Source organism: Paramormyrops kingsleyae, chromosome 17, assembly GCF_048594095.1.
Source record: "Paramormyrops kingsleyae isolate MSU_618 chromosome 17, PKINGS_0.4, whole genome shotgun sequence".
In the NCBI taxonomy this organism is placed as follows: domain Eukaryota; kingdom Metazoa; phylum Chordata; class Actinopteri; order Osteoglossiformes; family Mormyridae; genus Paramormyrops; species Paramormyrops kingsleyae.
In genome coordinates, this window is record NC_132813.1 from 6,030,342 (window position 1) to 6,058,137 (window position 27,796).

Below are 27,796 nucleotides of genomic sequence, written 5' to 3' on the forward strand. Positions count from 1 at the left end.
CACGCGTCAAATAAGGTGTCGCTCTCACACTCCTCGATTCCGCTTCCCAGGCCCTTGGGTAAATACGAGCAGGGGGGCAGAAGAACAGCTAAATGTGGTTTCTGTACCATTAACTCAAATGTTACGTACAACAAAATCAGTCGGAAAGTAAGAAAGAGCAAAACTGTTGATCTGATATAAAATAGGGGAAACGTTTAAATAATAGCCTACGTTTTATGGAATCACTGTTTGCTGTATTTTAAAGCAGCAGTCGTTGTTTCTAACCATGTGGGGCATTTTCCTCAGGATTCATCGCACCCCAGTCCGCTATCAGTGAAACCTCGATAAACACAAAGAGATTGACAGGTGCCACCGCAGCACGTTCAGCCATGGATGTACTTAGAATGCAAATCTCTCACGTTGGATTCTCAGGCAAATGATGCATCGCTAGATAAGGCTGCGTGCTATTCCACTACTGCTGGCCAATGCAGATTATCTTTTGTTACTTATTGTGCCAACATCTTAGAGAAGGTTGCGGTCTTATGAAAGTGCGTAGGCTGGTCTTCTGCTCTCCTCTGCAGGGATGCACAGGTGAAACGTGAGGGACAAATACTTATTTATGCGGAGGATAATCCAGCCCCTGCGCTCCCGTCATCCTTTATAACCGCGTGTTCTTTCGTTGTTCTGAGCATAAAATCGCCAGTTGCAACGTTAAGGTGCTTGATAGACCAAAGGTTAATGGAATAATAAACACCATAATAATTTATTCGTCTATAAGTATAATTCTTGTAATATATTTTGTTGTACACAGACCCTCACATATTCTAAACAAGATGAAATGGCAGACTAACCTTACCAAAGAAAGCCTTTTAACCATACGACGTTTATATTTTCTAGTTTTATTAAAAACTCACAAATCTTTCAACATGTTGTATTTATACAGTGAATGGTCTAATATGCACTGAATGGCACATAAGCTTAGGTTTATTAGAACAATTAAAGACATACCATGAGGGGCTTAATATTTAAAGAAAGTAGCAGCGTCGGGCTGCATATTCGACCATCAATTTTAATATTTTGGATTTTCTTTTAAAGACACAAAAATAAAACCTGTTGGTCTAAGTATGTTATTATATTAACAATTTTATGAATGTTTTTTTTTCAGCAGACTAGAAAATCAAGAAGTAAATACTTCTTTACTTTTTTTTAAACACTGACACTTGTTTCAACACGGTTTGCAGTTGATGGTGCAAAGCACTTATACAGTATTTGTGCTATGCCTTTATTTGGCAACTGTCTACTTACTTGTGTTTTTTTTTCTTTAAATTTTTTTTTGTAAACAACAATCTTATACAAACTAGCACAGTGAACCACAACCCCAGCAAACTTGTTTTTTTTTCATACAATATAAATAAAATCAATACAAAAGTTTGGTTGGTTGCTTGGAACATTTTTTTTCATCTGGATCAAGAGGTTCTAAAACATGGTTAATACTTTTAACTCCTGAATTAAATATATTACGTAAACAGTTGACTGTTCTAAGTCCCTTTCAGACCCCCGTTAAAAGACTTTTAGAAGGTAGACTTCATTTAGCAACATTTCAAGTTCTCTTCCATTAAATAAAGGGTTTACAATCCATATAACTTTTTAACGTTTACCTTTTGAAGGCAAACTTCTTGGGATTTGGTGGATTTCTTGAAAGAATGAAACAGAAAGTCCAAGATAGGAAAAAAAATAAATCCCTTGCCCTTCAGAAACATGTTTAGCATCAAAAAGGTGTTTAAGTGTCAATATGGCGGAGCCTTGAACGGCAAAGAGGTCTGAGGAGCATTAAGATAGATATCAGGGGCACATCTAGCGCCAAGAATACACAAGGCTGACTCATTTCAGCTGTTCTAGAGTCAATATCACTGGCCACAAAACCTACTGTTCTAGGCCTTTTATATGTAGCCATTTAGTCTTTGACAGTAGTTAGCGATGCTTTTGCGTTCCAAAAATGGTATAATTTAAAATGGTTCTTTTTTTTCCCAGGTGGTGCAGTGGATATTTCTGGCGGGGCTCTGCTGTGTCGGACCTCATGACGGAGTCGTCATGCCCACAGCATACAGAGAGCATAAACACAGGTAAACAGTCACACCCAGTCTTTTACGTGGTTTTGTTCTTAAATTGTTACAAAAAAACAACCGAACATCAACAAAATATCAAGATATATGTTTACAACCTCTCAGTCCAGTGGTGCTGCCGTTTTCTGTACGCTCCTTTCCTTACAAAATCATATGGACAAAGGAAATAGAAAAAATAAATAAGAATGACAAAAATTGATCAACGTCCAAGCCCCTACCACCACCCCCCAAGTCTCGCACAGGCCCCCCCCCACTCCGCTCTCCTTTCTCCCTCCCTCCTGGCTTGTCCTTTCTTTCTTTCTCGCTACCAGACTGTGGCTTCGTTCATTTCCGAGGGCGGGTGTGACAAGTGGTTGTTGTATCCGCTGCCGTTCAGAGAGAGTGAGGTAAAAGGTGGGCTCGGCCCAAACACCTCGGAGGAGATGCTGTGCAGGGGCCCCGGGATGCCCGGCTCGGGGCTGGGCGAGTCGCCGGGGTGATGGGACATGATGTCAGAGAAGCGCTGGACCTCACTGGATGGGTGGTGTCCCGGGAGGGGATGGTCCATGCCCCCAAGAGGGGTGCCAGTGGGGCCAGAGGATGGTACGAAGGGTAGATCCACGGGGGTCTGAGCCTGTGAGGATGGGGGTCCCTGGGGGAAGAAGTCGTAGTTGCCACCAGGACCGTAGTATTCGCTTTGATAATCTGATAAAAACAAAATGAAAATATCAGGGTAAGACTTTGAACAAAGGCTCTGTTATAACACTGTTTTGGATTAATCTGTTTTTTGTCTCGATGGGGAAAGTTTTCTTTACCACATTAGTCACAGAAAATGTTACACTTAAATCAAAATTAATCTTGGGTGGAGAGAACATTTTTTTCCAGAAATTAATTACAAAAAACATTTCATTAGTGATTTTACCTTCTGATAAGTGCTTTATGGTTAAAAAAAAATTAATACTGAGAATAAATTCATTTTTTAAAATTATTTATACTTCATAGTCTTTTATTAACAAGATAGCAAATTTTGATCATTTTTGTTCTATATGCCATTGTCTGAATATGACCTCAAACACTGATAAACACTTCAGAAGGCCTGTATACATATTTAATCTTTACTTTATGTTTATGTAGTAGAGCATCTGAAGAAGGACAGATGGATGGATATTAATTTTGAAAAATAAGCTAATGAAAAATTATACTTCTTTCCATCTGAAAAAGTCCTCACAGAACTGCAGATGGTAGCTGTCGACTTTAGTTAAAATGGTTTTAAAAAAAAAGAAAGTCAATGACTCAATGGTTTCATCATCTTACAGGAGCTGGGTTTGTCTTTGCATTAAGAGTTAGCCACGTCTCAGAATGAGGTCTAAATCCAGGCTGCACACTGACACACACGTCAGCGGTGGGGAAACTGCACTTGGTTTTCCTGAAAGCCTGTTCTGCCTCCTCACATAGCAAGAGAACAAAAGCTGGCTGCTGGGAGGTCTGACGGCCAATCGGCCCCAATGAAACTGTCTAGTTACAAATTAACAGAACCGGTCCGGATGGAGATTGCAGGCTTTTCCCAAACTGAACACCAGCCCCAGGAATTTGCTGTAGGTGTGTTTCCCATTACTGTCGGCTGAGGCGACGTGCCGACACAATCACGAGAATCAGGTATACCTGACACTGATTACTATACCAAAAATTAATGCCTTAAATGTAGGTTTATAAATACTACCATAACAAGAGACACCACAACAACATCAATAACAGCTTCATTGATGTTACTGTTGTTGAAAGTATTAATATTCTTATTGTTACTCATATTATTTCAGTCCTTGTTTCAACAGTATCCATATCCCATTCAGTAGTGATGTGTAATGTTCAAATTTCATACACACAGACACACACACACATTATATGCACGTACACACACGCATGCGCGTGCCCACACACACACACACACACACACATATGCTATAAAAATCCGCTGTGCATACCATACAGACAAGTATGAAATATTACTAATATTACTATTAGGTTAATAATATATAACCTACTCAATTAATAAAATATAATTTTATGGTAGTCACGCATTTTCTTTCAGTTCAAGCTCCAGCAACCAATAAAACTAACGAAAAGTGTTTGTCACTCATTTTAATTTGAAATGTTACTGAAATTGCAAATTCGAACCTGTGTAGGCCTATTTTAAAAAACAGCTCTTACTAAATGTTTCACATGTCGCATTTGGACAAAATTCGTTCCTTACACGATAGGGGACGCAATTGTCCGCATTTTTGTTCTGTCGTTTCAAATACATACGAACCCATACACATTTCAATAGTTTAACTCGTCGTATGCTTCTATTTAAATTATTTCAGTTCATAAGCCATCGCTGTTTTTCTGAGCGTCACGGGACAGCAGTACAAACAGAAGTAGCCGTTAGCGAACACGTGTTAAATTACGCGCACTTTTCACAAGAATGTGAAGCCACAAAATCTCACCTCCGTAGTAAGAGAAGGGGCCGTTCGGAAGAAGCTCTCCGGGTTCCAGTCTGTCCACCAGCGTCCTCATCCGCCTCGGGCTTCGGAAGAATGCATGTCTCCTGGCTCCAAGAGCACTCAGCTGCTTCATACGCCGCTCTTTGGATCGCCGGTTCTGGAACCATACCTGCAGAAGACATACCGATGTCATGAATGTACATAACCAGACCAAAGGACAATATAACATATTGTACAGGTTTACTGCTTGAGACCTTCCAAGAAAAAAAAAGCGCGGCGGCGACTACATTGACAAAAAAAAATACAAATTAAAATTTCAAAATATGTAACACATTGTAAAAACATTTTTTTAAATTCAAGTTTCATATAAACAGACGGCATGAACTCGTTGAAATATCCGTTTTGTGCATCACTACATCAATTATAAATAGGCTAGAAAATAAAACTAAGACACAGAATTACGAACGTAATAAACAGATTCTGCATTTCTAGTAAAAAGGTTATTTTCGCCGAAAAACTTGTATCTTTTTCCTTTTATAATAAAATAAAACATCGGTAATTAGGCCTACATATAAGACGGCATGGCAACGTATACAACCATCAAGTTAAAATAATAAACGAACGATATAGGCCTAATAACCCCTAGACATATGAAAAACATTTTTAGCCTATGACAAATTATCAAAATGAAGACGATAGATAGAACAATAAGTAGGTCAGATATAGACCTGTAATGATATATTGACAATAAAAAAACACGGTACATCGCAAGCTACTGTGTCACGAATAATGTTAATAATAATAATAATAATAATAATAATAATAATAACCCTATGGCGTCATCATAAACCTCCGCCACTGCACGTTACTTTAGTTGATTTATTTGTACCTCCCGATGCTGCGTGATGCGCAAAGTGCTTTCAAGTCTCGACTGGGATGAGTTGATGTGATTGAGTGAATTCGTATTGCCGTGACAAGATTACTCCTAATTATCGTCACTCCGAGACTCTCAGATCTAACCTCACTTTAATGATCTTTTAACCCTCCATTTACCCCGACAGTAGGGCTACACCAAGGACTTAAAATCTCCAATTAATACTTAATAGGAGGGTTGTTACCGATATATTAACCGGCTCGGCGAGGTTATTATTTCGTAATCTATATATTCATCCTTGAATTCCGACTGCTAATTATACTTTACCGCGACGTTCTTAAATATCTAACTCCTCCACCCTGTTAATCTCGTACCCTGCTTTTGACTTGAGCTTTCTGTTCGTTTTACATTAATCATTACCTTAATACCACGTATCCACAATAATACCTATGTATATGTTCTTTAATATATTGTAGGTAAATATTTTCATCGCATCCAAATTATTAATACAAACAATGTAGCCCGCTTTTCATCTTCTCTCGTTACCTTGAAAATAAATAGCCTGCAGCGTAAAATCAAACCAAGTGTAATAATAATAACAATAACAATAATAATAATAATAATTATTATTATTATTTATTATTATTATTATTATTATTATTATTATTATTATTGTTATTACAACAGTAGTACTACTACTACTGCTAATAATAATAATAATAAAAATAAGAATAGGCTGCTACAAGTACCACGACTATTAATCAATATCAGGTCATGATCATCCTTGTTATTTTTCACCATCTTCAAGGCCGCGACAGCATTCAGAAATTTGAAACAGATTTGTGCGTTTCCACTTGACTACGTAAGGGCCCAGCAGGCCTTAAATGTTGTCGCAAAACGTGATGCCACCCTATTGCCAAGACTCCCAGCGTCCGCGGGAGTGTCACGCCAGTTGGCATATCTAACCGTTACTCTAGCCAGTTATCTAAAATAGCCACATGAATATTCTTTGAAAATACGAAGCCAAATGCCAAATATTTCGCTTTTGAATTCAGTGTGACATCCTCCGATGAAAGCATGCCCCCGGTCTCTACGATTTCCATACAGGCGATTATAGGATTTAAGTGATTTGTAAACGTGTTCGGTGTCGGTGGCTGTTCGGTGCGCGGCGCCTCTGACACACTCGAAACATGGAGAGAGGCCATGGCAAAGGACAGCTCTCCTCGTGTGCCCCTTCGACAGCCCGGGCGTCCGGTGTGACACTTTCCATAATATAACAAGCCATCATCATATGTTTTAATTTGTTGGTAGCGTTATAAGACGCCTAAAGCGCTGGGAGTTAATACCCGTCCTCTTCGCCCGGAAGACTATTGAAATAACGGCGAATTTTCTCTGGCTTTTTGTGTTTAGGTAAATTAAATTCAATCAAACCTGGTCCAAAAGCAAAGTCATAATTTACAGTTAGTTTTAAACGTGTCACGGAAAGAAAGACAAAACGCTGCAAATTTTTACAAATCTTACTGAGATAATATATTGCGCTATCTCTGCATATGTGTATCCTTTTATCATCCTGTAATTTTTGTGTTATATACTTATTTACAGGTATCTGGTTCATTTCTTGCCGGTGGACTATTTCCGTTGTACCTGAATCACTCGCATGTTGAGCCCCGTCTCCTGTGCTAGCTGCTCCCTGATGTGTCTCGTGGGCTTCGGGGTGGCCGCGAACGCCGCCTTTAGAGTCTCCAGTTGCTTGGCTTTAATGGTGGTTCGCGGCCCGCGTCGTTTACCGCCCAGATTTTGGTCGTCATTTTCATTGTTTACTATTTCTTTGTCAGACAGATTCGCAATTTCCGAGTCTTTAACGTCGTCTTGCAAGTGATCTTGAGAATCTGGAGACAAACTGGGGTCACTGCACGCCGTAACTGTTGGAAAAATATATGATAAAACATTAAAATCAGAATATGATTAAATGTAGGCCTACTTTAGATTAGGTGTCCAATGTATTCAATATGTATTTTCTATATTTATATAAAAATCGCCTGTAATACAAATACTACGAAGCCAGTTTGATGAACAGAAACACACATCAAAATGTTTCAAAAGAAAAATTTTCTTTTGAGAGTAAAGTATTGTCTATGAACGCTGATGAGTTGGGAATGGATATTAAAATGATTATTTATACGACAGCCAAAATTTTAGCAGTGGCCTAAATGCCTCGTCACGCAACTGACAAAATTAATAGAAATATGCCGTCACCACGTAAAAAAATCCGCATATCCACACGAAACATGTACAAATAAAAATGTTGCGGCTCAGGAAAATGTAGAAATGCGGTGATCAGATTACATACTGATTTAAATACTTCTTTATATATCTGAATATTGTTTGGAAATCGTAACTGAACGGCAGTGCATATAAACATATTTGAATACATGTGATTAAAATGGTTTTAAATTACTCTTGATAATGTAATGATAGTAGTGTTTATTAAGCAACATAAAATTAAATAAACCGATAATTTTGTACATGCTTGCTGAATTAAGCTGGCTTCCTTGCACCGGCATCTCGTCGTACCTGAGAGGAGGTTCGCGTCCTTCACGTTACCGTTGCCCAGGTAATCTTCCTTACAAACAAATTTGTTCTCGTCTATGATATAGAGTTCCTCCCCGGTAGAGAGCTGTTTGTTGCACATCATGCAAGTGAAGCAGTTCAAGTGAAACACTTTGCTCCTCGCTCTCCGCACCAGGTCGTTCGGCGAGATCCCCTGCGCGCAACCTGCGCATTTAGTACCGAATCGCCTGCAAAAAGAGAGCGAAGAAAGAGACGGCGGAGCAACGTTAGCTAAATACTTGCCATTGTGAACAAATAAAAATAAAAAAAAAACATTAACAAACTCTCGTGGATTTCATTGCCATGACCCTTTTTAGGAAAGAAATGCGAAAAGTGGTTTCAAGCATAAAAGTCAAGGAGGTTTAAGTACAGTCATATATAACATCGTGCTGGGGTATGGAGATTATTATCTCCGGGCCAGTTTGAATGCCGAATAATTTTGTTTCAGCAAATATGTAATTCTACAATTTTGTATATAGGCAACTGACACTTCAGTCACTCTTGTCTTCTGAGGGATAACAGGACCCCGTTGTTTGACAAAAAAATAAATAAAATAAAAATCCTGACGAACATCAATAATACACCGACAATATGCACGTAATATAGTTTTTTTTTTACTCTCAGCATGAAATAAAACTGGATACAATTATATTACAATCTGCTTTTGCATATGGTTGTGGAAAAAAGGATGTGAATAATTTATAAAAGAACACTGGATAATTACTATAATATATATTGTATTTCAGTCTTATAAATTGTCTTAACCCGATAAGCCAAGCGTTAGGTCCAACTAGCATTACCAGTCTTCTTTACAATAGGCATATAATCTTTTTTCATCTTCTAAAATAAAATATAAAACTAAATTACTTACATTGTCACTTCGCAAATACTGTCAGTTTGAATTGTAAATAAACATGCGAGATTCTTAGAAAGAACAACAATGATGCACAATTCCGGTAATTGTCAACTGTGTACATGCCTAAACAGCGCTTATTGAAACGATGCACAAATATATGTCGACTGCACGTCTGTGATGCTTTGTCTGCGGGTTTCCCCTTAAAAGTGGTTCATTATTCAAATCCACTTATCACATCTTCACTTGAACCGCGGCAAACACGCGAGTCTGTGCAGACAGCCTGCCACTGGGCCGGGTTACACTTCCTCCTGGAACCCTGGCGGAGCACTGATCCCTGCGGCTTCCCTGGCTCGCGCGCCTTGTAAACAAAGCGCAATTTCCTTAAAGCCCCTTACCGAGGATGAGCACACAGACTTGTAACGTATCTGCCCATTGCTTTACATAACAATACAAATGAACAAGCCTTTAATTAGTCGGTAATCTAATAAAAAGTTCCTCATATATCACTTCAACACATTTTTACACCGGGCAGGTTGCTACACCTTCTAAACGTGGAAATGGTCGGGAAAATGCGGGGTATTTCAAATAGTTTTCCACTGTCGAAAAACAGCAAAAATTCCGAGAAAAAAAACGAAAAAAATCGAAAGATCGCTCTTTTAAGTTAACTGACTGTCACGAAATTATATTGTCCTATTTTGTCTGATTATTGGAATGAAGGAGATTGAAAACTATATACACTATGCGTAATCAGGCACAACGGCAAGTTAGGCCTAAAATTGTTTGGTATGTTAGCCTTATATAATGCATGACCAGCATAAACATATTAGATTTTATCTTAAGAATGTTTCATACTGCTCAATAGTAATGCCATTTAGCATTTAATAATAATAATAAATGGAGTTTTAAAGGCTACAATTAAAGTATTACCAATTGTTGTTTAATGCTCTGAAAAACATCCCATCATAAAAGTTCAGCCTAGCTCAGAATTAATTAAACTTACCTGCAGTCCATTTACACAGACATTATTTGGGTAAGTTTGTGTTGCGTTTCAGGAAATGAGGTTGGGCTACCTATCAAAGATACTAAATCTGTTTCTTTAATTATAGTATAAATCACGCCGCCATAATAAAAATGTATATTCCATCTAAGGCGGTTTTATTACCGATGGAAGGAAATTCCGTTTTGTTTGCGTTTTGCATTTTAATGCAGCCTGTCCAAATGAAACAGTTTAAAGAATTGCTTGGGTAAGAAAAGAAAAGAAAAGAAAAGAGAGGTTTGAGTCAAGAGCTTACCTAAAGAAGTCGTTTTTACAATATAGTTTTCCCTCCCGAGAAAAACATTTCTCCGTTAAATTACATTTGCACTCACAGCACTGTACACATTTGACGTGCCATGCTCTGTCCAGAACATTGAGTAGAAATCTGTCCAATATAGGCCTCTCGCACCCAGCACAGTGAACCATCGTCTTTGGACTTGCTCCCACAAATCTACTGTGGTACTCTGCCTTTTTCGTTTGATTGTTTAATTTCTTCTCGTTCTCTCTCTCTTTTAAAAGGGTTGTTTTCTTCTTATGACGGGATTTGGTTCTCTATCTGCTTGAAGTTCCTAGCGTGGTTGTGTTGACGGAAATTTTCAAATAACGGCGCCTCTCCTTCCCTCCTCGGTACAAGTCGTCAGCGAACAGATCCGTAGGGTCCAAACGGCAGGTGATGGTGGGAAAAAGATTAATAGAGTGTTCTCAGGTATGAGGTAGCACCACAGCCTTTGAAGCCTCGGGAGTCAATCTTCTCGTTCTTCTTCCATACAAATCAATGAGTCGGTATTAAAATATAAATTTATAGAAGTGAAGATCAAATCACCATCAAAAGAAATTCAAACCACCTCAGCCTGTTAGCAGTTCTCCGTGTTCGTCAAGGTAAAGCATTGGCGAGAGATCGTTTTGTGTGCGTAAATGCTGAAAATTCATCAAATTATTGTTTTTACAATACTGACATACAGTAGTACAAACAAGCCACGAGGCATAATAATATACTTTGTCATAACCGTTTATCCACTGGTGAATACCCGTCGAAAAACGATACCCAACCGTCTGACTAGAAGTGACTAGTTGTGCTTCCCCTCCGGTTCTGTGGTTTCCCTCGGTGTAGTACACGATGCTAGTGTTGTAAAAGCGCGTCTGTCATCTCCTTGCAGGGCTGACGCTCCTCGCTCAGCCTTCAGTATTCTGCATGTTCCTGAAAGCACACGAGCCAGCCTTATTCACAGCTTCGTGACGTCACGCTCTGCTGAAGCCAATCAGCGTCCTGCCATCCGAGTAACCATTAGCCATCTCGTCCAAGCTCTGCCGGTACACTCTGTACTATTTATAGGGAACAGAACAAACCAATTGTCAAAAATCTCAGAAACTGTCATATGTTAGTTAATATGGTGGCTCGACTTTAAAAAATACAAACGGTCTAGGTGAAAGAATAATTATCCGTATGGTCACGGAACTATTTGGACGTCTTTTGGACTCATTTGACAAGGTATATATGAATAACAAATCTGAAAGGTATTTATTACCAAGTTTATAAATGTGTACAATTCGTAGACGAATATACGATTGTTCGTCTGAAGGCCTGAGACCAGTAACCTAATATCCGTAAATAAGTTCAGTTTCTCAGTGGCGTTTCGTTATAGGTTATGGAGCATCATGCCGATTATTAGAGAAAGAAGCAAAAATATTCAGGATTATTGGTGTGTTTGACTATAAAATACGAGGACAAATTATTATGACTTTGCTTATCAGGACGGCGGATGAACAGAAATACGCATCCCTTTGAATTTCCTGGTTATAGAAATCTGTGTGAATCTGCATTGCAATAGACGCAATAAATCAACAAAAGACAGAATGAAAACGGGCGAAAAAACGCCAGTTGTGTCTTCAGTTGTGTAAATATGTAAAGCAATAAAGCGCATGTAATACCCTATAAAGAGACTGCATAGCTATCTGAGTCACATGCTTCGTAGGACCTGAAAATAGAAAAATGACCGGGGAATTGTTTTGGAATTCGAGGTCTGCTTTCAGGAGCGCGCCTACAGGTAAGTCCGCTCAACTAAAAAGTGATTATTTACGTTACCTTTAAGCCGCCGCTTTTGCGTCATTCTTAAATTCATTATCGATATTTTTTTCATTTTACTATGCCACTTTCATACGGTGTGCATCTAAAAACGAGGGGCAAAGAATACAGTTCTAAGTTATGCGTAGATTGTCATAAAAGTCTGCTCTATGGTGCCCAATTATAATAAAGTCAAAGCAATTTGTTTTAGTAATATTACGACTGGAAATTTCAATGCGCGTATTAATACAGACAGAATCTTGGCCCAGCTATTTTCTCCTTTGCTCTTTTGTCGGATAGGGCGGAAAGTGAAAGACGGCTAGGTACTAAAGTTTACAGGTTGTTAGATCACCCTGACACCTGCTGATGGTTTCGACACCTTTGCATGTTTAATTAGGACTGTTAAGTCTATCCATCTGAAATACACGAATCAACATCCAGAGGGCACCGACATTTTCTTGTTTTAATAACATTTTGCCGATGATGATTCACTTTACTCTGAACCTGGCGTTCAGCGTTCCAAAAAAGTTGGGGCGAAAGGAAGTCGTTGAATCTTGATCCTGGTAACAGTTACATTGTTACTAGGTATTTTGAAATCTAAACTTAAAATCTAAAACCAAATTTAAAAGACTATAACGCTCAGGTGTCTAAACAAAAAAAAAGAAAGAAATCGAAGTCTTTGAGTCTATGTACACTATACCAAGTACGGTAATCGAACAAATATTTTTATGTTCATGAAACGATAAGTATATTAAACTGCTATTATTTATTGTCCCGAAAATTTACGTGACCAGCTAGCCTTTAAGAATGTTTAAACCTTAAGAATGTTAATCTGTTTGCCCTTACTATGAGTCTTTACCTTTTATTTTACTTCAAAACAAGGGAAAACCCAGCATGAACATATTCTACACTAAATAACTTGTTATTTTGACGAAGATACCCACAATAACTGCACATTGGCTTATTTAATCGATTTATATTGTGATATTTCATGTTAAGGTAGTAGACATGGTGCCACCGCTCGAGCTCGAACGTTTTCACAAACAAGATCTGAACTTTCCACGTGAAACGAGCCAACCACACGACTGCTTGTTTGTGTGCTTTTTTTCTGCGAATGGACAGTACAGCTGAGGTATATCTTAGTTGCACCTAACATTTTTATTTAACCATATGTTTCCTAAGCATACACAACACTTATTAAACCACACACGACGAACTCACTACAACAATGACTACCGTCATGCTATAATATAGGCACATAAGCGAGAAGAGACTCTTGCGTGCACTGTTAAAATACAAAGCGCCATCCTTTCACATAAGTACATCCTGACGGGGTATAAATTGCCGTCTGAAATCTGCAATCAATGCAGTCCTGCCTCGTGCATATGGGGCGCTTCTCGTGTAAGGCTGAGTGGAAGGGCCAGTCAAAGCTGCGACTGGCCCTACAGCACAGCGCGCGGCGGTGACAGCTGCCGAGGATCGTCTGGGGAGCGCTTTCTTTGACTACGGGACCCTTAGATGACATGTGTTGTTGCGGAAAGAATATCAGATAAGAGATGAACACACAACGTCTTCGCGCCCCCGCATCTTTTCCCTTGTTTTTGTCAGACGCCCACCCCCTAACCCCCTTGCTCGACCTCTTACATGTGACTGTCTGTCTGTTTGTAAAGTCTGCGCCGAGCGTATTTTAATTCATCTGCTGAGCATCTGGTTATGTCTCCACTAACGTCGCAAAGAGACGAGAAGGAAGGGAGGGGAAAACAACAGGAAGGCTTCTGAAAAAATCGGAGTTTTGGCAGTTAGTCGACAAAACTCAGCCATTACTGACACCTTCAGAATTCTCAAGTCAAATCCGTTGTACAGGGAGGTGAATTTTTATCTGGTTGGTTTGGTTTCGGTGAGTTTCAGTGGTGTGCTGAACACAGTTTGGTTAATAAACTGAACATCAAGTATATGACAGTATTTTTCCCTTTTAAATACTAGGCCTACTACTGCTGAGTATGCTACACATATTTCTGACGAATGTGATAAAATATTGTAAAGGCAGCGACGTTATTTACTCGATTACATTCTCTTATTTTCTGAGGCGCATGGATTCCCTCCAAATAAGTTACATGTTAGCCTCAGAATGCTTATTTGGATCAGTTCATCCTGGACACGATAACACGTGAGATTAGTCAGATAGTTGAGATGGCATGAGACGTGTGAGGCGATCCCATTTGTGGAACTGGAGGGGTACGCAGAAGCATCGAAAGGGGGGAAATGCTATTTTTAAGTTTTAAGAAAGGTGTTCACATAATAAAATATATATTTATATCTATTTACCAACGGGTTATTTAATCTAAAAGTAAAATGTATTGAACTATGCCTATATGTAAGCGGCTGTTGAAAATATTACTAATAGCATAATAACCCGGCCATCCGTCATTATTAATATATTATTCACCGTAATGTTATTATGCATTTTCATGACTGAAAAAAGGCATGCGTTTTCCCCCTTCGCTTTACATTACTGAAACCAAGGCAGCCGTGAGCAGGGGAAAGGCTAGAGGGAGCTATCGATCGAGAAATGCACGGCCCCAACGAAACAAACGATAAAATGCATGCCAGCCAAACACGTGCCCAGGATCACGCGCCCGCTTCTCCATGTAGAATGGGCCTACCCTGTTGTGACATTTAATAGCTTAAGGGGCTGTAAGCAATTTTAACGTCGGAAAGGTTATTATGTTGAATTGCTGTATTGGCCAATGTACATTCAAATTCGCTTGCTTTCTATCTGTGACGACACGGGACAAATATCAATACCGGCAACTCCTGCAGATCGGCCTTTATGTTACTACTTTGCATACCCTTCTGTTACCAGTTTACCTTCCTTTCCTTGTGTCTGTGTGACGTGGCGTATTTAACGGTCCCCCTTACACAACGTAATTACACTGCCAGATTCACAAGTATTAAACAGAATAGGAAATATCGACAGACTTAAATCCGGAGGAAAATGACCCGCTCCCATAGTTCCCGAAGGTTCAAGTTCAGTTGAATTACCATTGCACTTAGCTTGCAGTCATGTAAGCAGGTATGCAGCACGGACCTAATACCACAAGCAATCTCAGCACCAGCTGAAGCTGATTTTAGACTAAACGTTTTAGTTTAGCGATTTCTATCGCGAGCGCACATAAGCCAAACCTGCTAACCGCTGCATCGTCAGCATACATATAAATGATTCTACGCACTGTAAAGAATAAAAAGCATTTGGAGCTCAAACTAAAATAATTAGATATTGAAGTAGGCCTACATGAATTAATATTTCGATATATAAGATCTGTATTAATAAAATTATTTAAATGGCTTTTACCCTTTTCAGTCATTGATTGGAGTAGGCCTATGATATGTGTTGCCTACAGTATCACACGTCGATTTCGTCATAGATATAAGAATCTGCTCCTTCATGCATGGAACCAATTTACTATGAACGGATAAGACGAAAGTTTTAAATAAGGCGATGGTATTCAAGTACATAAAATATCAATGGTGCTTTGGTGTATATATATAGGCCTATATATATATATATATATATATATATATATATATATATATATATATATATATATATACGACACAGCTCAAAATACCTTAAGTTTTTTCATGACTTTTACTGAAAGTAAAAGATTAATGAAACATTTACTTATAAACTGTATGCAATTGAAAGAGAAAAGATTGCAACCTCTTACAGCCTCTTAGTTTAATAACATATATACTTTTATCATTGTATGACTGTAGGTGACCTTAAACCCAAGGAGTATGACAGCATCGTGCAGTTTGTGATCGCAGGCCGTGCAGACTCGCAGTGACTCTTGTAATAAAGTGAGAAATATTACCCCTGACTCGAGCTTTGATCAGCTGAGCGCGCGGTACTGCCGCGAGCTGTGACAGAGCGGGCCTATGAGCAGAGGGCCTCACTTTGCAATGCTCTGCTTTCCCCCTCCTGCCATTGTTTATTTGTTTATGTACTTTGTTTTCAATCGATCTATGGATTTAAGAAAGGATTTAGTGCAATTTATGCACACGCATAAAATCATAGTGTATGGTTTTAACCACGCAGTTAAGTTAATTTTTATTCACAATAAACTGGAATATAAAGAGCTCTTCTGTAACGTGCGATCTATTACCGAATACCTACATAAAATGTAAAACAAAAAACAAATAAATCCAATTAACAATAAACAACTGAATAACAGATCGTAAAATACATTTCATTGCAAGTGATTTAAATTTAACAGACGGAAGCAATATGGGACACAATTAAACTAAGCATCGCACGTGGCAAATACTAACAATTATTTGTAAACAAATCAGATGCTTACTTAAATGCAGCAAATTGGTGCATTATGATTTCCGAAAAGCGAAAGCTTGGTGCAGCATGCCTACAGCCTTTCCTTATATATCTTACTATTTCAAAATTAACAAAGCTTTGTTATTTTACTTTATCGACAGTATCATTTCATTCAAATGAAAATCATTGTTAACGAAATATTTTAACCGCAAGCCCTCCTTGACTGCCAGTCAAATAGTTCAGATGTCTTGAAGAAAAAAGTTCTTAATTGTTAGAGAATATAAACTATGTTGAAAACATAAAATATGCTAGGTTACATCTCCATTTGAAATGCAACATCGGACGTCAATAAACTGGAAAAAAGTTTTTATATATACACACACACACACAAATCATCAGTTTCAGGGCGAAAGAATAACCATTACACAACCACGGAAAAAACGTATATACTTTATACATTTCTCTCATTATTTAACAACATGAGATATGTGTAGGTCTACATAATAGGTTAACATGATGCAAAAAATTTGGTGTTAGAATAACTAATTTTGTTGACCGTTTAAGATTACTTACGTTGTTCATATAGCTTCCTGGTGGGAAAAAAAAACGTAAACCTGACACTGAAGTCTGAGGTGTGCAACTAAGATATTGGCTACCGTGTAATTAAAAGGCCGGTATTTCCTAGTCACCAATATAGCTACGTTTTCGTGCCTGAGCTACACTAAATAAACGAGGAAGATATTCATAACGGGCAGAGCTATGTGTATTGTACGTTTTAAAAATGTCTTTATTTTCGCAGTAAGGACAAGTGGGAGGTGGGCGCAAGAGAGACACCCTGTCACTCAGAGCGGATGAACGCTGCGGTGCTGCAGTTGCGCACCTCCGTGAAGTAACGGTGCAGTCGATCGGAGCTCACGGGCGAGCTGTTACCGTCGAGAGCTGAGGCGAGGCACAAGCAGAACTGCAGCAATATCATACGTTACTCGTCGGGAACAATTCCCTGCATTATCTGCGACTCACGTGCCTGCACGTCACATACAGATATCCTGAGTGATCCATGTAAAAAATACAAGCAGTACGTTCATATCAGTGTTTTAATACGAAAGTTTTAACTGAAATGTTGGAAATGAAATACATTTATGATATTTGAAAAACAAGTACAATTAATGAAGTTTATGGCCCGATACTCTTAGGAAGACATGCCGAACCCATCTCTGGATATTGACCAAAAAAAAAAACTCAACAAAAACATTTTCCTGACTTCCCAACTCTGTAGCAGACTGGCTAGAGAAATTCGATGGACGTTATAGATCTCTTTTGGCTGTCCCGTCACCGTAACAGCTGTTATTTCTCTCCCAAAACCAATAATCAAAGACAGAGAAGACTTTGCGCATCGCTTTACATTGCGCAGTCTTTCGGCTAAATAAATGCAACTTTTTGTATTTTATATTGACTTTTCGCCTAAGTACTTCGTCAGCGATAATATCGACACAGGAATTGCACCGTAATCATTCTACTCATTCTGCTTAAAACAAATTAACAAACAGCCAATTCTGTCTTTTGTAAGCCCATACAACTATTTTTATTTTAGTTACGACGTACGGGCACGTAACAGCCCAAGGGAAATTATTAATAAGGGAAAAAACAATAAACCACAAAAAATCCTCCACATTTATAAGGCATATTGGCAGAGCATTTGAAAGTTTTTAAAATGTTCTTACTATTAAACTAAAATCATTAAACAGGTACACTTTTTATAATGGGATTATTATACGAGCTGCAGTTGATTTTCTTCTCTATGAATTACACAAAGCCGGTGGGCAGACCCATTTTCCTTTTAAAACAGTGGCATGGAGAAATGAGAAATTATAACATTATCCCCTGTCCAACGCGAATGGGAAACGGGTAGTCTCAGCGAACAGTTGCTCTAGTTTAGATTAATGGTTCCCCGCACTTATTCTGCAATACGGGTGAAAGGGCTAGGATCACTAATGATTATAATATAATGCCTGGTGATAACCACTCCCTTTGAGATATTATCGCGCGGTGGGCAATGCTCAGGGGACGAGCTGCGAGGCTGAAAATCGGCAGATAGCTGCTGAAGGGGCGGCTTTCTCGCGCTGAGACCCCATAAGCGAGCGCGGTTCTGTCCGCCACTGATATCAACGACCCGGGGATAAATTAAAGCAGAAAGACTGGTGGATGGTAGGTCCGAGGTGTCTTTCACCCAATGTTTTTTTTTTTGTTTGCGTATGTGGCAATAAAGGAAAATAACATGTGGGATACGGACAATACCAATATCTTAAATGTCCACGTAGACAACGCAAAAAAAGGGAGTGAAACTTTACATGTCGTATAATGTCTTTTTAATGTACAGAAGTGGATAAGAAAAAAATTCTTACATTTTTTTGTTTACCATGTTTTATTTTTGGTGACAACATAATCAATTAGGCTATTAAGTTGTATGATAGCGGGTATAGAAAATGGATGGATGGATGTTCTTACAATTATTTGTTTGAATTTAATAAGGCACAACATTATATGAAACAACAAAAATCTCACCAGAAATCTTTTGTAAGTGGAACGTATGTATTAATATTATGATTTACCTAAACGAGTGTATTATCGCACTAAATTTAACCGGACTTAGCTTTTAAATTATTAATATTTAAGTCATAAAAGTTGCAATTAATTCAAAGAATCTGAAGGCATTTTCAAAAATTGGGCCAATGCAACGATCATCACGTCAGGGATTAATGAGCAGATCAACACGAATCAAGGGAGCGCTGTTCTGCACCAGGGCACAAGTGCGGTGAAACAGAGATAAATTGTCTCGTACATGATACAGCGCTTTTAAAAACCGGGGACGTTAAAACGAAACATATCAAAAACACGAGAAAACGGCATTTTTCTTTTCCCCCCCCCAAAAAGTCTCAAACGCGTTCTAATAAACGGACTCTTTGTAAAGAATAGAACTAAAATATTCTATGTACCAAGCTGTCAATGGGAGAGGAACCAGGAAAACCGGAGAATTGTTTCATACAAAAGCCTCAATTATCACTACTGAACTGGGCAATAAATAAATAAATATAACGTGCCATTGCCATTGGCAGGTAATCAGTAATAAAGGTTGCCCGAAGAACTTATTTGAAAGAACTCGAGCCAACTGAACTGAGGGTGGAGATGGAGGCACAGTGATCTAAAGGAGCACGAGAGACACACCACAGGCAATCTCGTGCCATTCGTCTTCATTGCCTTCTGTGTGCGCAAAAAGCAAGCCTTGCATAAGGTAAAGCCACCATCAAAGCCGTGGCTTTATTTTATATCCTATAGATCAGGAGGGAGACAAAGCTTTATTTTCGTCAGGAGAGAGATATTTTACCTCCGCCTTACGGTTTTATGTTGGAGAGGTGTCAGGCGGAGGAAATGGATGGCTAATGCATAGGCAAAACGCGGCCGCTCCGGCATGCTGCACGTCAGCGGGCGCTCGGAGGGGGAGCGCAGCGGGGATTTAGGGCCTGTGGGAGCCGAGCTGGGGTTGCAGCTTGGGGATATAAATACGCTAGGCCTCTTTAGAGCCACACATACAGCAAAACTGGGATTGAACCGAGACCCGTAATTTCCCCTGATAAATGTATACATCTACGTGAAGATGCTATAGACGCAATGTTAACAAGCAAGACAATTAAAAACGTAAATAAAACACGTAAAAAGCCACGAGAAAATGTTTTGCACTAAGCTTGAAACAGATTCTGCCTTGTTTTTTTAATTATTTGATCATCCCTGGTTTAATTTTAGTTCAACATAGATAGAAGTCCTGAAATCCAGTCGAAGACAGCGTTAATTAGTTTTTCAATTCCTTTTTAAAACACACACAACCCCGTCATGTTTCTTTCCATGTTAAATGGAAATCTAAAGACGTAATTGGAATTTACTGCATACTGGAATAACTGCTTACAAATAATCATATATTTCGCTGTGGGTTCAGTGACACTGTTTGGTCGTATAAAATCAGCACATATATTACAGTACACGGCAAATAATCTTAGTGAAAGCCACGTGATGTGGATTCGTATCAAATTATGGAAGATTCAAACAATCGTATTTGTCTTACGACATGTATGCAGAACACATGTGATTTACTGTAGAGTTATAAAAGAGAATTAGAACTCCCGCAGTCCCAAAGATTCGAAATCCCAATTTAACAATGGACCGCCCATTCATTTCCGTGGACACACACCAATGCTAATAGTTGTGGCGGCTTTTCAACGAAAGCTAAACCGTAGACATTGGCAGGGAATCAGATTTTTGTGTGTGTGTTTTTGTATATTTTTTGTAAACCCAAACCACTAGGCAGAAGGTTTACTGTACTTTATAACGAACAAGGTAAGTCCAGCAAACTGCAGCATAGCCATGCACGGTCCGTGGCCCAGATCAAGAGGGGCTAAGAGAAACCGCCAGATACCGAAGCTGAGTTTCCGGGTTCAACTTACGGTACCGCGTTTTTTTTTTTAAAAAAAAAACCTACTGGTATGGGCGACGTAAGGCAAATTTTCAGACTGAATCTGGACGAGTCGAAAAAAGTTTAGCTACCGCGACGGAAATAATACAGGTCGTGTCAGTGCAGAAAACATGGTCGTGGAAGACGGCGATTATTTCTTTATATTTCACTACATTGTGAAAAGAGGACATTTAGCAGACAACCACAGCAAAGGCATAAACACACTGCAGATTTAACACCATGGGGGTGTCGCCCTGTTAATTAGACTGGATGGTACTCCGTGATATCTACCCTGGGAGTTTAGAAAAGGCAGGCCCAAACAAGGCGTAAATACAGTTTATACATGCATAAAAAATTTGAATCCTGCATTTTTATTCGATAATTTGGGATTTTTTTGCTGAACATAGCGATAACATAATGTTAACCGACATTACACATCACATTTGCTTGAGTTTCACCATCGTATATGTGTCTGCTAATGCTCGACATGACCTTGTTAAACCTGTTGTCACCAGTACTCATCTTGCTTTAGTTAGATGACTGAAAAAATGAAATGAAATAAGAAAAATGAAAACGATGGTTTAAATCAGGATACGCTAAAGCAGGTGTGTAGCGGGATGTGGAATTTCTTGGGGTGTTTGAAAGGGTAGCTGAGTGCTCATGTGCTCTAGGTCTTGCGTGCGGCCGCTGTTAGCTTCTCCAGGCTGACTTGCTTACGGAATGGAGGCTGTTATGTCCCCATACGGCCATGTGAAAGCAGAGTCGGTGGGAGGCCGTGCAAATTGTTTTCCCTCAGCACACTCTGTGATGAGATGCTGACTCCGCGCCCTGAGATTCGCTCCCTGTGTGGGTTTTGCCTGAACGGGCCATCAGGTAGAAGCTGCAGGGAGCTGGGCTGGGCTGGGGGGGGGGTGGCTGTGGGGGCGGAGTGGCTTGCGCGAGGCCTTTCCCGCCTACCAATGAGTTGAAGAGGTGAGAGGGTTGCGACCTCGTGGTGCTGCTTTACAGGGTGGGGAAGGGGGCAGATCTGGCCTCTGCGTCGAGGTGTGGGTGTGGTGGGAATGAGGCGGTGGTGGTTGGGGTCTGAATAGCAGTGCAGGTATGAGGAGGACCAGGGTGCTGCTTGTGACAGCACTGGGGCCATAGCAGGGACTGCGATCCCTGGCACTGCATCAGCTTGTTTGTATTGTCCCTGACTGCTTCTGCATTGGGTTTGAGCTTGGTGATCCCTGTGGCAATCCCATGTGACACTGCTTCATGAGGATCCCTTTAGGTGATCCCTGTGGCAATCCCATGTGACACTGCTTCATGAGGATCCCTTTAGGTGATCCCTGTGGCAATCCCATGTGACACTGCTTCATGAGGATCCCTTTAGGTGATCCCTGTGGCAATCCCATGTGACACTGCTTCATGAGGATCCCTTTAGGTGATCCCTGTGGCAATCCCATGTGACACTGCTTCATGAGGATCCCTTTAGGTGATCCCTGTGGCAATCCCATGTGACATTGCTTCATGAGGATCCCTTTAGGTGATCCCTGTGGCAATCCCATGTGACACTGCTTCATGACGATCCCTTTAGGTGATCCCTGTGGCAATCCCATGTGACACTGCTTCATGACGATCCCTTTAGGTGATCCCTGTGGCAATCCCATGTGACACTGCTTCATGAGGATCCCTTTAGGTGATCTCTGTGGCAATCCCGTGTGACACTCCTTCATGAGGATCCCTTTAGGTGATCTCTGTGGCAATCCCGTGTGACACTCCTTCATGACGATCCCTTTAGGTGATCTCTGTGGCAATCCCGTGTGACACTGCTTCATGAGGATCCCTTTAGGTGATCCCTGTGGCAATCCCATGTGACACTGCTTCATGAGGATCCCTTTAGGTGATCCCTGTGGCAATCCCATGTGACACTGCTTCATGAGGATCCCTTTAGGTGATCTCTGTGGCAATCTCGTGTGACACTCCTTCATGAGGATCCCTTTAGATGATCTCTGTGGCAATCCCGTGTGACACTCCTTCATGACGATCCCTTTAGGTGATCCCTGTGGCAATCCCATGTGACACTGCTTCATGAGGATCCCTTTAGGTGATCCCTGTGGCAATCCCATGTGACACTGCTTCATGAGGATCCCTTTAGGTGATCCCTGTGGCAATCCCATGTGACACTGCTTCATGAGGATCCCTTTAGGTGATCCCTGTGGCAATCCCATGTGACACTGCTTCATGACGATCCCTTTAGGTGATCCCTGTGGCAATCCCATGTGACATTGCTTCATGAGGATCCCTTTAGGTGATCCCTGTGGCAATCCCATGTGACACTGCTTCATGACGATCCCTTTAGGTGATCCCTGTGGCAATCCCATGTGACACTGCTTCATGAGGATCCCTTTAGGTGATCTCTGTGGCAATCCCATGTGACACTGCTTCATGAGGATCCCTTTAGGTGATCCCTGTGGCAATCCCGTGTGACACTGCTTCATGACGATCCCTTTAGTTGATCCTTGTGGCAATCCCATGTGGCACTCTGTCCTGGTGATCCCGCTAGTTGATCCTCGTGGCAATCCCATGTGGCACTCTGTCCTGGTGATCCCGCTAGTTGATCCTCGTGGCAATCCCATGTGATACCTGTGGCGGCCCAGTATGGCATGCCATTAAGGTGATCCCATATGGCACTTCATCACAGCAATCCCACAAAATGATCCCCGTGGCAATCTCACACGGAAGTCCAGCATGGTGATTCCCATAGTGATCCTATACGGCGTTCCGTCATGGCAATTCTACATGGTGATTCCTGTGCTGAGCCTCTATGGCACCCTGTCATGGTAATCCTACACGGTGATTCCTATACTGAGCCTTACGGCACCCTGTCATGGTGATCCTACATGGTGATTCCTATACTGAGCCTTACGACACCCTGTCATGACGATCCTACATGATGATTCCTATATTGAGCCTTATGGCAATCTGTCATGGCGATCCTACATGGTGATTCCTGTGCTGAGCCTCTACGGCACCCTGTCATGGCAATTCTACATGGTGATTCCTATACTGAGCCTTACGGCACCCTATCATGGCGATCCTACATGATGATTCCTATATTGAGCCTTATGGCAATCTGTCATGGCGATCCTACATGGTGATTCCTGTGCTGAGCCTCTACGGCACCCTGTCATGGCAATTCTACATGGTGATTCCTATACTGAGCCTTACGGCACCCTGTCATGGCGATCCTACATGGTGATTCCTATACTGAGCCTTACGGCACCCTGTCATGGCGATCCTACATGGTGATTTCTGTGTTGAGCCTCTATGGCACCCATTCCTGTGCTGAGCCTCTATGGCACCCTGTCATGGCGATCCTACATGGTGATTCCTATACTGAGCCTCTACGGCACCCTGTCATGGCAATTCTACATGGTGATTCCTATACTGAGCCTTACGGCACCCTGTCATGGCGATCCTACATGGTGATTTCTGTGTTGAGCCTCTATGGCACCCATTCCTGTGCTGAGCCTCTATGGCACCCTGTCATGGCGATCCTACATGGTGATTCCTATACTGAGCCTCTACGGCACCCTGTCATGGCGATCCTGCATGGTGATCATGCACGGCAGAGATCCTCTAACTGGAACTGGCTGAAATGGAGTGGACCGGGCCAGGGTGAGCGCAGGATGCACAGGATCACCAAACGTCACAATAAAAACAAAGAGAACATAGGGACAAAGGCGCATCTCCAACTCGCCATCTCAAAACAATCAAAATCTGACCTGGGGAGAAGTACTTTGCCCACCCGTCCCCCAACCACAGCTGCTTAATATGCATTAACTTCTTTGGGACTTTAGGGTGTGGGAGGGAATTAGCACCCAACACAGTTAAACCTTGCTCTCTAATAAATCATGTAATCCGTGCTACTGGAAGACAAAAGAGCTTCAGATGTAATCTGTGCTGTTGGAATCCTCTTATCAGATCATCGCAGGCTGATCACCCCCCCCATACACACGCATACATTTCTGACTTCAGAAACGCACACTGATGTCCATTAGCGGCAGCCCGTCTCCCTATCTATCTGTATGTATGCATCTATTTGGGAATTCATCTTTTTCCTACACACCTTCGGTTGTGATAACTATACATCCATTGCAGATAGATGGCCGGATAGATCCCGTGTTTCCCGTGTCTTTGTAGGGATGCCGTGAGCTGTCATGAATCAAACCACAAGCGGCACACTAGGGCACCATTACGTGAAATATATTGTGGCTCTGTGGTTACTTTACATTGTAATAGATGAATTGTGATAGGAAAGAATATTCCATTTGTATCCAAGTAGCATGAATGAGAAGGACGATGGAAAAGGGTTAGCAGATTGTAGTGAGAGGAAAAACTGTATAATTAAACATAGGTTTGATCAGGTTTCCGATCCTTTGCATGTGAGATTTGCAGTCTGTATGATGTCACTGGAATCCTGTCGTTCAGCATTTGAATCTAAATTTGGATTTTCTGAGCCAGTGGCCTGGGAATTCATAGGAGACACAGGCTTCTGTGGAGACATTGTTCCTCAAGTTCACCATCCCAGCATTTGCGGGGCGATTATGTGAAGTACGAGGAAGGAACTCGATCGATTCTACACAGAAAAACTGGGGGAGAAAAAAACAGCACGAGAAAAAAAAACACAAAGCTGAAGAAAATGAACTCCAGTGCATCTTTCCTCGCGATGGTAATGAAAATCGCACTTTCATCAATTGGAAATGGTTACGAATGATGCAATTACGGGCGTCTCCCTTTAATACTGCTGCAAGCTGACAAATATCGCCATCAGAGTAATGAAAGTGGCCTCAAGTCATGCACCTTTAAGTGAGCCCCGGCGGCCAAGGTGAGCTCGAGTGTCGGGTTGTAGACCAATCTGCTCCATCGCATTTAAGGAGCTAAGATGCTGCTGGTGTAGCATCAGACTTAAGCACTTTCTATTGTTTAAGCACTCTTAAGAAAAGTTGGCCTATTATTGATATATCATCGCTGTACAATGAAAAACACGTATCTCCAAAATAGTTTCAGGAGTGTGAAAAAAGCATTTCCGCAGAAATTTACGAAATAAACCTAAAACAAAGTAACGAGGCACCTTTAGCAGCCCAATGGAAACCTGCCTTTACACAGCCATCAGCGAATGGTTTAATGTGGATCGTTGTGAGTGAACTTCCTGGGTTTCCTGATGTGTTCCAGTGCTGTATCGTTAGTTCGAACCTTGAACTCGCTAGGGTATCGGCAGCTAGTCTAAATATTTGGACGTAATCAGTGCCCTGTCCTACTGTACATTTACCATTGTATAAAACTCTTCTAATGAGACAGATAGGCAAGTTCGTAAAATATTTTGCGATATCAAACGCTATCAGTAGACAGGAGAATGGCCATATTCCATCTACAGTAAAAAGTCACAATCGTAAAAATTGGACATTTCACAGTGTCTCCCATGATAAAATATCCAACAGTCGTGAAACATGCCAGTACATATCCGTTACCTTTCTCTGTTTCCTGCAATGACACCATGTGACTGTCACCCTTTCAAAAATCCCCCTTTCATCCACCTTCCTTCTCTCTTTTAGGAATCAGGAAATGGTTTACAGGTTATGTTCTTGTCTGTGACCGGTGGCAACAGACGTGATTAATTGCATTTAAGTAGCATCACTGCAGTAGATTATTCAGTTATTACCTTGCTTACAGTGTGGTTAAGATAGCAGTCCTGTGTGTTCACCTCCCCTCTCTCTCTCTCTCTCTCCTGTAACAAGACACGTGAAACTTTAATGGGGTAATAGTCTCAGTCATTAAGCAGTGCAGCCCTGGCAGCATCGACTTCAGCAGGATTTCCTTTTTTTTTACCGTAATGTTCTCAGTATAGTGAAGTGGCCCTCCATGGACCCACAGGTGTGCCGTATTGTCCTCTCGGCGTGACGGATCTGTGAAAGAGCACGGCAGTCACCTGAGCCTGGGCTTCTGTGTAAAAAGCTGATTGTCGGGACATTATCGACTCACTTCCCTGTGTAATTCGCGGGGAAGGAAAAAAAAAAGATAAACTTTTATCTTGGCGAGACAGCGGAGGGGGTGGGTGAGAGTTCACTTTACCTTAAGCCCGAAACACTGAGAACATTAGCGGGGGGCTGCCGCCCTCCCCTGTTACAGTCAGCTCAGGCGGTCGTGTTTCTAATCTCTGGGGGGATGGGGGACTGACATTCGGCTCTGCGGTCGCGTGCCAGTTTTGCGAAGTGCCATTAGTCATTTCTGCTGATGACGTACCAAAGCTTTTTCCATCGGCCTTTATAGACTATTTGATATTCTTGCATTCACCGAGCGGCGTGCCAGCAAGGACGGCGGCGGCGGCGGCTCACGTGCGCCTGACGGGACGGGCCCCGGATGTGGCTCGCGACGCTCGAGGTGAAGGAGAGAGATACGCCGGGCCCCGCAGTCACACGGACGCAGCTCGCCAGATTGAGCTCAGATTACGCCTGCGACCCGCTGTTCAGCAAGAGGAGATCACACACGCCGGCGTATCCGCCGGAGCGACGCCCGTCACATGCGTGGCGGCGTGCAGAAATAATGTTTCTGTCCTTAGAACATGCCGGGAAGGACAAGAATTAGTGCTGGGGGATCTGAACAACACGATTGCAGTCCTGATTTTTGTACACTCTGCGCTTATTGTTACATCTGGATGATCTGGTATGCATGTCAATAAAAGGCAAAAAACTGTTTTTTCCACTCTTAATGCATTGTGTGCTCATTTAATTTGTCATTTTTTCTCTGGCTTGTAAGTATTAAGTCACATACACATAAAGAGATGCTCAAACCTAAAATTTGAAACCCGTGAAGCCAAGAGTTAATCAGTATGTTAAGGTTAATCAGTATGTTTTTCACTCATAATCATGAAAAAATGACATGAACTGCAAAGACAAAACACTTGTCTATAGATGAAGT

At 41.1% G+C, this 27,796-nt stretch overlaps 1 protein-coding gene and 1 long non-coding RNA gene across 2 annotated transcripts; one reads left to right on the plus strand and one right to left on the minus strand.

Moving 5' to 3' along the window:
• Positions 1-858: 858 nt before the first annotated feature.
• lhx1a (LIM homeobox 1a) lies at positions 859-11,135 on the minus strand. The gene is made up of 5 exons (XM_023823023.2): positions 10,197-11,135; positions 8,013-8,236; positions 7,083-7,360; positions 4,568-4,733; positions 859-2,786 (listed from the first exon to the last, which is right to left on the minus strand). Exons 1-5 carry the CDS (start codon positions 10,364-10,366, stop codon positions 2,407-2,409), a joined length of 1,218 nt encoding a protein of 405 aa, XP_023678791.1. The 5' UTR covers positions 10,367-11,135; the 3' UTR covers positions 859-2,406.
• Positions 11,136-11,278: 143 nt separating this feature from the next.
• LOC111849772 (uncharacterized) lies at positions 11,279-27,580 on the plus strand. The gene is made up of 2 exons (XR_002839633.2): positions 11,279-11,429; positions 27,149-27,580. It is a non-coding gene; the product is annotated as an uncharacterized lncRNA (long non-coding RNA).
• The last annotated feature ends 216 nt before the right edge of the window (positions 27,581-27,796 follow it).

Bases quoted from the DNA above. Each gene is read 5' to 3' on its own strand.
- lhx1a (XM_023823023.2), bottom strand. From the start codon at position 10,366: ATGGTTCACTGTGCTGGGTGCGAGAGGCCTATATTGGACAGATTTCTA. The intron at 8,237-10,196 runs GTAAGCTCTTGA...CTCTTTTTGCAG, and splicing joins TGTAAAAACGACTTCTTTAG to GCGATTCGGTACTAAATGCG. The intron at 2,787-4,567 runs GTGAGATTTTGT...TGTTTTTATCAG, and splicing joins CCCCTTCTCTTACTACGGAG to ATTATCAAAGCGAATACTAC.